Source organism: Babylonia areolata, chromosome 23 (assembly GCF_041734735.1).
Source record: "Babylonia areolata isolate BAREFJ2019XMU chromosome 23, ASM4173473v1, whole genome shotgun sequence".
NCBI lineage: Eukaryota > Metazoa > Mollusca > Gastropoda > Neogastropoda > Buccinidae > Babylonia > Babylonia areolata.
The window spans coordinates 29,208,481-29,222,242 of NC_134898.1; the positions used below are offsets into that span (position 1 = coordinate 29,208,481).

Genomic DNA, 13,762 nt, shown 5'->3' on the forward strand with positions numbered 1-13,762 from the left:
AGAGTATGAAGGATATCTGCACTTTGCCAGGAATAGGACAGATAGAAAATAAAAGAAAAGAAAAAAAGAAACGGGGATCATATACGGGTATTGCCTGAAATATGTGATGAGGAATTCCAGGCAGAAGATGACATGTGGTTGTCGTTGTTGTGTGCCATTGCACCACCCATGTTCCAGGCCATAGAAAGCGTTTCTGGTGGGACAAGGTGCATGTCAGTGCACAGGTGAGAGAGAGGTGTACTGACATACCTGCCTGCAGTGGTGTGTGCAGAGACTTAGCATTTCTCCCTGTTGATTGCCTGTTGTGGACATGCTTTCCAAATCTGTGGCACGTGTCAAATGTGGCTCTCATCTTACAAATCATCTTTTTTTTTTCTTTTTCTTTTTTTTTGGGGGGGGTTTGTTGTTCAATAAACTATTATATATCTATCTGCCAGTATAAAGGAATATCGATGATTGAACAAGTTGTATCCACATTGTTTCTTCATGAAGTGAAAAACTCCAGCTGAGTGTTACCTTTTGAAGTAGAATCTAGAATCCAAATCACATACAGATTGTCCTTGCGCTCAGTTCAGCTGTTTTTGTTACTGTTTCTGAAATTGATGATGGTATGCTTATTGAAGAATTTTTAAAATATTGAAGAAATGGTAATTTTGTTCATACCTAAAAATGTAGTTAGCATATCTCAGGTATTGTTTGTATTATATTTGCAGTGTGTGTAAGAGAGTATTACTGTTTCATGAAAAAAATTCAAAGAACGAAAGAAAAGTTCCACAGAGATCTTGTCCTGTTTTCGGTAAAGTTGTTATGAACACATAGAAAGAGATATTCAAACAGGAATGCTGAAGTGTATTTCAGCATTGAGTTTTTCAGGAAATAAATGCATTATCTTGCACACAGCCTTTCCAAATTGAAGATGGAGGCAGAATTTGTGTCTTTGATTTTCTTCTGTTTATAGCCTTTTTTAATTTTTGTTTTAAAACAAACACTGATTTCATTTCCATTGTACTCCAACCTTCCAGTGTTCCTCTGTGTGCACACAGATGTGTATTTGAGTGTGCATATGTGTGTGTGTGTGTGTGTGTGTGTGCATGCACGCCTATACCTGTGTCTGTTTGTGTGTGCTGCATGCTATTCCTATTGGCTCCCATCCTTGCTGTGTTGCTGCCTGTCCCAGACTCCTCCTTGGAGCGGCTGCAAGAGATGGGCTTCAGTACTAACGACTGCCGACGCGCCCTTAGGGAGTGCGAAGAAGACTTGAACCTAGCCGCCCTCTGGTTGAGTGTGCATGCCACCCCTGTAGCCACCCCAGCTGCTGTTGGTGTAGAGAGAGGGGGAGGGGGTGCAGGCAAGAGTGGTGGTGACAGCGGCGATTTTTCCATCACTGCAGTGGAGGTGAGAAGGTGGAGGTGGGGTGGGGTGGTGGTGGCGGTGGTGTGTTTCACAGTTATGGAAGAGGCTTGCTGCAGCCAGGAGCAAAAGCACACCAGTGTAGGAAAGTGAGGTTTAGTTAGTTTCGTGTCTTGCGGGTAAGCAAAGATGCTAATTCTTTGTAAAGAGACAGAGTCGTCTTCATCAGAGTCTGTTGCCATCATACTGAGCAGCTGTCCTCTATTCCTTCAGTCTTCTCAGCCAGTAAGAATGAAGGAGTGGTGGTGAAAAGGAATGTTGTGAGAGAAAGTGGCTTAATTAAAAACAACAACAACAACAACAAAGCAAAACAACAACAACAACAACAAACAACTGAAATCAAACAAGACTCAGACTCAAGACTGGTTCAGTCCATACACAGGTACAGGACAAGACGCACAAGAGAATAGTTAAAACTATAAGGGTGCACCACTCTTCAGGCCCCCCACAAGTGACAGTGGCCTAAGCAAGCTATGTCCATGTCGTCCTCAGTAGATAAGGCAGGTTTGCAACACCTGTTCGTCAGATGCAGATATGAAACCTCCAACACATGCAAGAAACAGTTCCCTATAGTGGGTGGTTGATGCCAGCCAGGTATCATCACCAAGAATGAAACGGCCATCACCTGCTTTAGTTGCAATCAAACAACGACACTACCCTTTTTCAGGGACCAGGGCTGGATTGGATGAGTGATTTTAGCAGCGCGAAGAACTCCCAGTGATAAGAATGTTCCTAAGCCTGCGCTTAGTCTGTCAACTTTGGAAAAGTCTTTGATGCCAAGTAAAGTTAGTGCTGCTAAAGATTGCCTTGATTTGCAGTACAGCCTTGGAGAGAAACACTGTTTCTGGGGAAGTTAAATTACGGCTTGTTTGTCTTTCTTGATAAACTTCAGTTTTGACGGATTCAAATTTAAAAAAAAATTAATTTGATCGTTATTATTTTTTAAACACTACCCTTTCCTTTTCACTGGCTGTACAGGCAGGTGGTGGGTGACAGCTGGTAACAACTCTGCAACAGACTCACTGTGAAGGAGACTGGTCTGTTTCTTTTCTTTCTTTCACAGTGAGTGAGGAGACATTGTGCAGACTCACTGTGAAGGAGACTGGTCTGTTTCTTTTCTTTCTTTCACATGGTAGAGTGAGTGAGGAGACATTGTCTTGTACTTAGGAGACGAGACAGTCTTGTACTTTCCAACTTCATTTTTGTTCTGTAGGTGATTGTTGGCCTAAAAAGAAGTAATGTTCATTGATAAGGTTTTCTTCCTCTTCTTCTATATGTGCCTTGCATTCTTATTTTCTTTTTTATTGCCTTGAAAATTTTTTGAGGGTGGAGGGAGCGGGCAGTACAGTTTAAAAAACAAACAAACAAAAAACACGAAAAAAACAAAAAGAAAAAAAATGGATGACCAAATTGGCATTGCTGCTTCATCATTGTCATTAACTAAATCATTGTTTGTTTCTTATTGTTTCCTACTGCATTTCTTTAAAAAGAACATTTTATCATTATTCTCTTTCCCATTTTTAGCCTCTCAGCTATAGTGGTTTCGACAATTAAAAATTTGTCCACGTTTTCCTCATGGGGTAGCATAAAAATCGCAGCTACACGGGGCATTGTGAACGTATCAAGGGTCAAATGAAAAGTTTCTTCGTGAGCTTTCTGTGACTATACACTTGCTGGCCAGCTGTTGACCTTGGTACCCCACATGACAAGCTAATCTGCATACATGTCGAAAATGGCATTGCAGGCAATACAGGTGGAAATTTTTGGAGCAAACTGGATCACGACAGTTGCTTTTTACTGCTGCTGAAGTGATTGAAATGCTTCAGACTGACAGTTTCGACATCGACAAGGATGATGAAGACATAGAATAAAGTATCTGCAGTGAAGAAAGCTACCAGCAAGAAGGTACTGACAGTGACTCAGCTTCTGAGGGCTGTGAAGAGAGGAGGGGGGGTGGGGGGGGGGGCGTACACACAACATTAGAAGAGGGGTCAGTGGGTCAAGTTCAGGGAGTTTCATTCAGTTACTTTGTGTTTTGTATTTTTTGTGATTTTTTTCCTAACCCTTACAAATGGGTCGTCTGCAGGGGAAAGCAAGGGAGAAAACTATTCGTCCGGAGTGAGTTAATGCATATGTATCTAACAGATTACAGATTTAAGTATGAAACCTGCAGAATGTGTTACATGCACTAGCTTGATGAAAACATGTCAGCTTACAAGCACCCTGTTAATGAATGGTGCCTTAAATATTGTGCTTTACAATCTCAGTTGAAGAGATGGTTACATCCTATAGCCTGTTTTAGCATTGCAGACTAAAGGTTTTTACTGTAAATCTGCATTGCATTTTTATCCTGTAAGTAGATCATGGCTGAAAAGTCCAGAACAGAGAACAAAACACCAGCTTTTAACCTATTTAGTAGTATTAATATATGTGTTTATGTCAACACTACATATCCAGAACACTATATTGGCTGACATACTGGTATTAATACACCCCTAAAACAAACAAGCAACAACAAAAAAACAAACCAACAACAACAAAAGACTAACAGTGAAAACCTCTGCACTCATGCAAAAAAGGTTTTCTGATGCTGTCAGAGGTAACTGATGTTTTTGTGTTTATCCCACAGTTGAAGGCGTCCAGTGTCTGCCTGTGTCTGATTGACGACTGTGGAGATGCTGATGTGCCTCTGGCAGAGATCTCCTGCAATGGTAAGGGCTGTGACATGTGGGCAGAGAGTTAAATGAAAAAGGAAAGTAGAAAAAAATAACATAAATATAGACACAAAACTAGAAAAAGAGCCCCTGTGTTCATGTTATAACTTACTAATTATTTGACGCAAGCAAGGGACTGAGGATAAACACAGATGTAAACGCAGTGTTGCTCTGTGTGTGTGTGTATGTGTGTGTGTGTGTGTGTGTTGTACAGCCATCAGCACAGATGTAAACACAGTGTTGCTGTGTGTGTGTGTGTATTTGTGTGTATGTGCACAGATGTAAACACAGTGTTGCTATGTGTGTGTGTGTTTGTGTGTGTTGTGCAGCCATCACTGCAGATGTAAACACAGTGTTGCTATGTGTGTGTGTGTTTGTGTGTGTTGTGCAGCCATCACTGCAGATGTAACACACAGTGTTGCTCTGTGTGTGTGTGTGTGTGTGTGTGTGTGTGTGTGTGTGTGTGTGTGTGTGTGTGTTGTGCAGCCATCACCTCACATGTAAACAGTGTTGCTCTGTGTGTGTGTGTGTGTGTGTGTTGTGCAGCCATCAGTGTGCACCAGACAATGGAGCCCAGTGTGCATGGCAAAGCCTCCTTCCAGCTGGTCGGGGAGTACTACAACAGGAATCTGTCTGGGTGGGAACCCTTCCTGGAGCCCTGGAGGTGAGAACACTGAACTCCACTGCCTTCTGTTGAAATATTTTTAAGGCGTGTTCATATTCAACTGGATGATGCAAGGCATTTGAGCAGCTTTGGTACTGGATATCGTGCCATAGAAAAATTATGTGTTATTATTATCATTCTCCTCATTTTTCCCCCTCTCTCTTTTTATACGCCTCTGCCTACCTGTTTGTTGTTGCTTGTCAGGTGTGGTCCCATTCCCATCACCGGCATACACAAAGAACCTTTAGCATCAGGTCGCCATGAGGCCACCAACAGGATCATTCTTTTTGTCAGGCAACAGATTTACGTTGTTTTTTTTGTTTCAGGTGTTCAGCTGAATGGAAGCAGTACAAAGATCAAGACCCAAAGATGGCTGTACAAATTCTAGGTGAGGTCTCATGAGTTGACTTACGTCTGCTACAGCTCTGGTTTGTGACGTGATTTGCCTTCAGAATCACATGTTCCTGAAAGTAAGAGCCAAGGTGCTGTTCATATTCACTCAGCAATGTGTGAGCTGCAGTATTTGCGTCACTGAAGTGTTTCACTGACTGAGCTAAGATATGACATGTTATTATAGTTTAGTTTACACCATGAAACCATTCCTGTGTGAAATCAAACCATGCGGCATTTTTCTTTTTTCTTTTTTTTCCAGCAACATTTTTCATCAACGTAGTGCAAAACTTTTTTCAGTCTTTTAAGGTTCGTTGATATATTTGAGTATTCTACCTTTTTCTTTTTTTGGTCTTTTTTGTCTTTTATCTTTTACACTGTCTTGACACTGTGTTATGTTGTAGCGGCGGACATCCTGAATGTGAACCTGACACGCACACTTTTGGAGCTGTACGACCAGACCAAGGGAAGCTGGACTGAAGATTACCTGACACAGAACAGGTAAGGCATGGTGCTTTCTCTCACCCTCTGGCAAAAGACAGTGCACAGAAGGAGCAGGCCAACAAACTGGTGTCACACGATGAAATCAAGACAATCATCAAGACACAGCAAGGAATAAAGTAGCGCCTCCAGCACCCCAAATTTAACCCAGAAGACAGATACCATTTGCTGGAATGATGGGAACAGGTCAAGATCTTCCGCCTGAGGACTGGACACAATCGCCTGCTCCACCACATGCACACAAAATTTGGCATTGGACAGAATGGAGAGTGCCCTTGTGGTGAGGGACCAATGACAACCGACCACATCCTTCAAAACTGTAGATGCATGCAGCATCCAGGAGGAAGTACTGGCCAACACTGACAGCAGTGGAAGCCAAACTGTACGGCACCCTGGAGGAGCTGCGACGGACGGCAGCCTTCATCGAGGACACCGGGTTGCTTATCTAATGGGAGGCGAACGAGGAAGAAGAATCTCACCCTCTCTTTCTTTGACCCTTTATATCTGGGCTGCTGATCAGCAGCAGGGTGGGTCGCCTCTAGGGGTGGGCTTTTATTACATTAAAGCAGTGCGCACAGAAACCACCGGAACCAAACAAGTGAATGCGGGCGCACAGTAACGTTGTCTGGTGACCATACCAGAATAAAACCCAGCCGTACCAGAATTATACCTTTGACATACAAAATGAGTCTGTATTTTTTGGTGACCATACCAGAATTAAGTGTTGGCATTGATGACCATACTGGAATAAAGTGCTGACTTATAATAAGAAAAAAGAAAGTCCACAGTTTCTGTTAACCATACTAGCATTAATTGTTGAGTCACAAAAAAAACAAAGTCTACGTTCTCTGTTGGCCTTACCAAAATAAATTGCTGACTTTTAAAAAGAGTCCACAATTTCTGTTAGCATTTTAGAATAAAGTTTTGATTAAAACAACAACAACCAAACTCCCCACAACCTCCCCCCCCTTCCCCCCAACAACAACCAAACCCTCACACCCTCCGGCTCCCCCACTGTCCCCCCCCCCCAAAAAAAAAACAGCCAAAAAAAACCCAAACAATAATGACAACAACAACAGAAAACTTTCTGGTGATGACACTAGAATAAAGTGTTGACATATAAAACAAAGCCAAGAGTTTCTGGTGATGACACAAGAGTAAATTACTGACATACAAAAAAAAACAACAACAAAAAACCCCCCAAAAAACCCCAACAAACAAAGCCAACAGTGTATGATGACCATAGCCAGATGTGTGCTACTTGTTCTGCCGTGCAGGGAAGACCAGAAGAAGCAGAAGCGTGACGAGGGGACACAGCACCGGAGGTCCCGTTTCATCCCGTACGTCATTCGCAATGACACGGGGTCACCCCTCTGGTTCATGACTGCCACCTCCACCCCCACCAGGTGACACTCCTGTCTTATTTAAAAAAAATTAAAATTAAAATAAAAAAAACCCTTGCAGTGAAGGTAGTATTTGTCAAGAAAACGCATGCAATCAAATTCCACAAAGGTCATTAAAATTAATATACAACTAATTGGATTCCATCAAAAACCAGTGAAACATTACTCAGTAGAATCTATTTAAGGAGTGTGCATAAACACTGACAAGATCACTTCACAGAAGTAATATCAGTCATTAGTTGCAACAGATTTTTATATTTTTCATGCCCCTCTCAACACACACACACACACACACACACGCACACACACACACAAACAGCAACAACAGCACACACACGCGCGCGCACACACACACACACACACATAAACAGTTAATGCTAACAGTCACTTTGAAGGAATAGGGTGTGACACCTGTCTTTATTTTTATTCATTTATTCAGTCGTTATTTTGGTATCATTTTTTGGCACTCCTCCTCTGCAGGGTTGGTGTCTGTGTTTTACTCTGTCTGACTGCCTCTTGCTCTGTGTTTTTCTCTGTTTACATTTCTGATCTGACTGAGCTTGGGATTTGCTCTCTGACTATTGAAGACAGTTTTCAGTCAGATGTACCTCTGACTTAAGTGACTGTAGTTGCATCACAGCAGTGCACTGCACTCACGGCCCCATTGAGTCGATGGACTGGTTATTTCATTTTGGTTTTGTGTGTGGATCATGTGAATCAGTGAGTTTGATAAAACACACACATGCATGCATGCTCTCACTTACACATGCGCACGCATGCAGGCACACACTCACATATATACTTACAAAAACATACAAGATACAAGAATACTTTATTCTCTCTAAATGGTAAATAGTTGACTCATTTGCTGACAAAAGAAGGCAACTTTTAAAGCAGTAAGTGAATAATAAACGAAAAAAAAATCATCCACATGCATGTACATACACATACCACTCTTCTTGTTCTCTGAAACAAAACAGGAACCCCCAGCCCCACCCTCGAGCCGTTTAACAGAAAGCTTCATGTCACAGCATCAGACACCACACCACAGTGCCAACACAGATGATATTATCCACTCCGGTTGTTTGGTCACCTGTGCTTCATAAAGCCTGCAGATTGTGAGTTTAATGATGTGTTCCTGTGATACAGGCGCCTTAGCTGAATCAGTCAGGCGTTGGCCTTCTGAACCAGCATTCACCAGTGATCAGGGTTCGAGGCCCCATTTAGGCATGGTTTTGTGTCCTTGGGAAAGACACTTTACACCAGTTTTCCTGACTCCACCCAGATGTGAATGGGTACCAAACATGAGTAAGGGGAAGGTCAGAACAGCGGAAGGAGGGGATTGAGCCCCCGCCTCTCTGTGTTGAGCCCAAGACACAGTGGATATAAATTTGCTGCCCTGATGGCTGTCAAAGGCTATGGGACCTTTGTATAATAGTCAGTCGTGTCCGACTATGACCATCAGAACAGCAGAGGAGGCAACTGCTGTCCCGACTGTCAAGGCTAGAATTTGATTAAAGTGGAGAGTGTCTTGCCCAAGTTACATCACCACTCTCTCGGCCAAGAGGGTTTTAGGATAGTCGGCATTGGGATGGTCCCCAAAGGCCAACTAGCCCCCAAGGCTGTAGCACTTAGAGCCAGCGCACTCTTGCCTCCTAGTTTAAGAGTCATAGTCCTTCACAAAAGGCTAAGCTGTAAATGACCTTCCATTGCAATGGAGAAACCATTGATCATACAGCTCTCACTTTGCTGCTGGCCCAACTGTAAGCTTATGTCAACCTGTGATACAAACTGAGCGTCAGTATTAGCCATTATGGGACCTTTAGGCTTTGCCTTAAACAAGCATGTGATGTGTGGTGGTGCCTTGCAGTCTGCTGGGGGAGCGGCCGACAGCCAGTCAGCAGCTTGACACACAGTCCTACATCCGAGGGTCCAGCTGGGAGAGGGTGGGCCCCACAGAGTCCAAGCCCTTCCACTTCCACCGCAGGGAGAAGCTCCGACACAAGGTACCGCCCTGCACCTCTTGCTTACTCACTTACTGTCCTTCTTATGCGTTTGTGGGCTGCAACTCCCATGTTCACTTGTATGTACATGAGTGGGCTTTTATGTGTATGACTGATGCTGGGTATGTTCTTGTTTCCATAACCCACCGAACACTGACATGGATTACAGGATTTTTAACGTGCGTATTTGATCTTCTGCTTGCGTGTACACACGAAGGGGGTTCAGGCACTAGCAGGTCTGCACATATACCTGGGAGATCGGAAAAATCTCCACCCTTTACCTACCAGGTGCCGTCACTGAGATTCAAACCTGGGACCTACAGATTGAAAGTCCAACGCTTTAACCACTCGGCCAAGATGCCCGTCACATGCTTACTGCCCATTATGCCCTCTGGCATATAGGGCTGCAGCGAGTCCTTCACCTCTGCTGGGCCTTTATTTGTTTTTTGTGGTTTTTTCTTATTTATTTATTTTGGGGGAGGGGTGGGGGTAAAATGGAAAATTTTGAATACAAATGTTTGAGGGAAAAAAAAAAAGAGATCAGTGGCACAGTTAACCCTGTTGATCCTAAGCTCGTCGAACTGTCTCCTTCCCAATCGAGGCATTTCGTGCTGTGCCAAAGCTTTCCTCAGAGACTTTCCCCCAGAGACGTTTTTCTCTTTTTTTCTTCTTTTTTTTTAATTATCATTTTAAAAATATTTTTGGGATAAACATTTTTATTTGAATTTAATATTGATTAAGACATACAGACATACAATAATGGTAATATTATTTGTTATTATGTATGATTAAAAGTATAAATAAAAACAACAACACAATGTTATTTCATACAGAAAAAAACAAAAACAGAAAGAAAATAAAGTCATTGCACTATATAAAAAGAACCCAACACACACACACACACACACACACACACACACACACACACACACATAAAAAGAAAAAAACACATAAAAAATTCCATTAGATTTGTGGTTATCATTCCTTCTTGTCTTTTTCTCTCTCTCTTTCCCCCCTCTCTTTCTCATTTTACCCAGTATTGTGGGCACATATGAAAAAAACAAAACAAAACACTCCCATCAAGACATTTGACTTTGAGCAAATGAATCGAGGCCATTGTCAAGACCAGTGTCTTGTGACCCAGTCTTTAGCCAGTTTGTATGACACGTGAGGTTTTCCCCCTTTTCTTTGGTGTTGTCCAGAAAACCCACGACATGCACATCAACCAGCTGGTGGTGATGGTGGACGGCTGGCAGAAGCTGTCCCCTGTGTCTGTGGACAAAGTGGGCGTCTACTTCAGACACGCTGCTGTGGACAGCAGGAAACTGGCAGTAAGGAGTTTGGTGTGCTTGTGGGGTGTGTTGTGTGTGTGTGTGAGTGTGTTGGGGGTATTGGGTGTTTGTGTAGGGGGTGGGTGGGCCGGGGTGGGGGGGCTGGGTAAGTGGGTGGGTTGGTGGGTGTGCTCATGATTGTGTGTGTGTGTGGTGGTGGTGGGGGGGGTTGTAAAATAGTAGGGTGTTGAAGTGTGATGTGCGTTTGATGTAAGTTGATATGTGACACGTGATGTGTGACATGTGATGTGTGACGTATGATGTGTGATATGTGACACATGTGATTTTTGATGTGTGATATTGATGTGAGACGTGGGAAGTGTGGTGTTTTGATATGTGATGTGTGTTGATGTGTCATTTGTGACATGTGTCGTGTGTGTTGATGTGTGACGTGTGGTGACAGCACAATGGACGGTCAGCTAGACGTCTAGCAGGGGGGCAGTGTGTTCATGTGTGATGTGTGTTGATGTGTCATATTGATGTGTGTTGATGTGTCATGTGTGATGCGTGTTGATGTGTGACATGTGACGTATGGTGACAGCGCAACGGACTGTCAGCCCGCGTGGTACTGGACATACAGCAGGAGGGCAGTGTGTTGATCTGTGATCTGTGACATGTGATGTGTGATATGTGACATGTGTGATGTGTGATGTGTGGTGACAGCACAACAGACTGTCAGCCCGCATGGTACTGGACGTACAGCAGGAGGGCAGTGTGTTGATGTGTGATGTGTGACGTGATGTGTGATGTGTGATCTGTGACATGTGATGTGTGATATGTGACGTGTCATGTGTGATGTGTGGTGACAGCATAACAGACTGTCAGCCCGAGTGGTGCTAGACGTACAGCAGGAGGGCAGTGCCCGCAAGCTGATCGTGGTGCGCTCCGCTCTGGTCCTGGTCAACAAGCTGGACAGCCCTGTGGAGCTCAAGATGGAGAACACCGATGAGAGAGGTGGGGGGGTGGGGTGGGGGGGTCGGATGGCGAGGGCTGTGGAGGTGTGTGTGGGGTGGTGGTGGTGGTAATGTGTTTGTGAGTGAGTGTGTGTGTGTGTTTGTGTGTGTGTTTTAATGCATATGTAACAGATTGCAGATTTAAGTATGAAACCTGCAGAATGAGTGTTTGTGTGTGTGGGTGTTGTTTGGTGTGAGTGGGTATGTGCATGTGTGAGGTGAGTTTGTGTGTGTGTGTGTGTGTGTGTGTGTGTGTGTGTGTGTGTCCATGTGTATATGTCTGTTCGTTTGCTTGTGCATATGATTGTCAGTGGGTGTGTGTGTGACTGTGAGGGTGTTGGATTTGTGTGGGTATATCTAAGTATATATGTGTGTGGTGATACGTATGGATGTGTGTGCTTGCTTTTCTGCGACAGCCCAGAATCTGCATAGGGTAATTCTTTTTTTTCTCCTTATAAAAACAACAACAAACACACATAAACACACACACAAAAGAAAAGTTATGATAAGAAACAGTACTTTCAAGCAACAGTCAGCGCAGATGGTGATGGTCTTGTTCCCCATCCAACGCAGGCAAGCACGTGACGATCTCCCTGCCCATCGGCCAGCCCACCCCCATCCCCCTGTCGTGCGTCAACTCCCGCCTGCTGGCGCGGCCGTCGGACTGGCAGGTGCACTACTGCAACAGGCCGCTGCAGTGGCAGCACGTGATGCGACCCGGAGAGTACAGTGATGGCATTCGCTCCTGCAACTCCCTGGAGGGGCACGGGGTTTACAGGTCTGTGTGGGGGGAGGGATTCTGTTTGTATGTGTGTGTGTCTCTCTCTCTCTCTCTCACACACACACACACACACACACACACACACACACACAGCATGCATGCGTTAATGTGTGTGGGCATATATGTGGAGGCGAATAAGTGCATGTGAGCTTAAGCATGCACACACACACACAAACACACACACACGCACATGCACGCACACACATGCAGTCACATGCACACACACATGCGCACACACACATATGCACACACACACATGCACACATGCACACACACACATGCATGCACATGTGGAGTGATGTCAGTGTTTGGTGGGTTATGGAAATATACCCAGCATGCACACCTCTGAAAACAGAATATGGCTGACTACATGGCCGGGTAAAAATGGTTATGCACGTAAAAGCCCACTCGTGTATATATGAGTGAGTGTGGGAGTTGCATCCCACGAATGAAGAAGAAGACAGACATGTAACATTTTATGTGTATGGGTTGTGGCAGGTTCTGTGTGTCGGTGCTGAGGGAGAACTACCCTGAGGACAACGCCGGTGAGCACGGGTTCCTGACCACCCTGCCCGGCCACCAGCTGACCCTGCTGCCCCCAGTCACCATCATCAACCTCCTGCCCCTGGAGCTCCACTTCTACCTCAAGGGCACACAGGTGTCCGGCAACCTCAAACCTGGCCGGGAGGCCGCGCTACATGGGGTGAGAGAACGTGTGTTTTATTAGGGAGGGTCTGCATCCCGCTTTTGTTGTGGACTTTTCACTGTTCGCAGAAGAGCAAGAAGTAAGTGATATGATGATATACGGTAGCCCACCACTGTAACCAGCTTCTCTGGGTGTGCACTGCTTTTGTTCGGACAGCTTTTTGGCAGAGTTTATAAATGGATCAGTTTGAATACTTCATGGCAGATATATGACAAGAAAAAGCTCAGAGTAAACACAGAAGACTATAACAAATAATGGGTGTAATTATAAAACCAAATGTGTCTTGCAAACTTGCAAAATTAGTCACCAAAAATGTTCATTTATTTTTTGCTGCCCCATCATCCGCATCATTTCAGTGACATTACTCCCATACTGCTCTTTCTGAGTCACCCTATGCATGGCCACACCCGATGTGTTTTATTGATATGATGGTGATGATGATACGGATACTTTTGTAAGGCGATCCTAGGTTAGAAACCAACTTCTTTGCGGTTAGCGCTTTATAAACACATAGTTGGTTGCACATGGGCTACCTTGGTAGAGAAAATTTATTATACATGCTATACCGTCAACCACTGGTGCAGACTCCGGTAGGTGTGGTGTAGAGTGTATGGATCAGTCTGCACACTTTGATGCCTGCTTGAAAAACAATGTGGACAGTGTGATGTTTGCATGATGGTGATGATATAGATACTTATACAGCACTAATCCTCGGTTAAAGACCAAACTCAAAGCACTTTACATAGACTGATTCATTTGCACAACAGGCTGCCTACCTGGGTAGAGCCGACTGACAGCTGCCATTGGGTGCTCACCATTCCTTTCCTGTGTCATTCAGTCAGGTTTCAATCATGTTCACATAATCAAAAATGCCAACCATTAAGATTTTGCCATATTTTGTTACGC

General features: G+C 44.2%; 1 protein-coding gene across 1 annotated transcript in view; it reads left to right on the plus strand.

The window, feature by feature from the left end:
* LOC143297955 (intermembrane lipid transfer protein VPS13D-like) overlaps positions 1-13,762 on the plus strand; it is a 128,096-nt gene that overhangs the window by 59,814 nt on the left and 54,520 nt on the right. Inside the window, 11 exon segments of the mRNA XM_076610574.1 lie at positions 1,178-1,395; positions 4,040-4,121; positions 4,671-4,788; positions 5,115-5,176; positions 5,583-5,679; positions 6,957-7,085; positions 8,953-9,088; positions 10,288-10,416; positions 11,226-11,370; positions 11,943-12,147; positions 12,649-12,853. Of these exon segments, the coding sequence (XP_076466689.1) occupies positions 1,178-1,395; positions 4,040-4,121; positions 4,671-4,788; positions 5,115-5,176; positions 5,583-5,679; positions 6,957-7,085; positions 8,953-9,088; positions 10,288-10,416; positions 11,226-11,370; positions 11,943-12,147; positions 12,649-12,853 (1,526 nt within the window).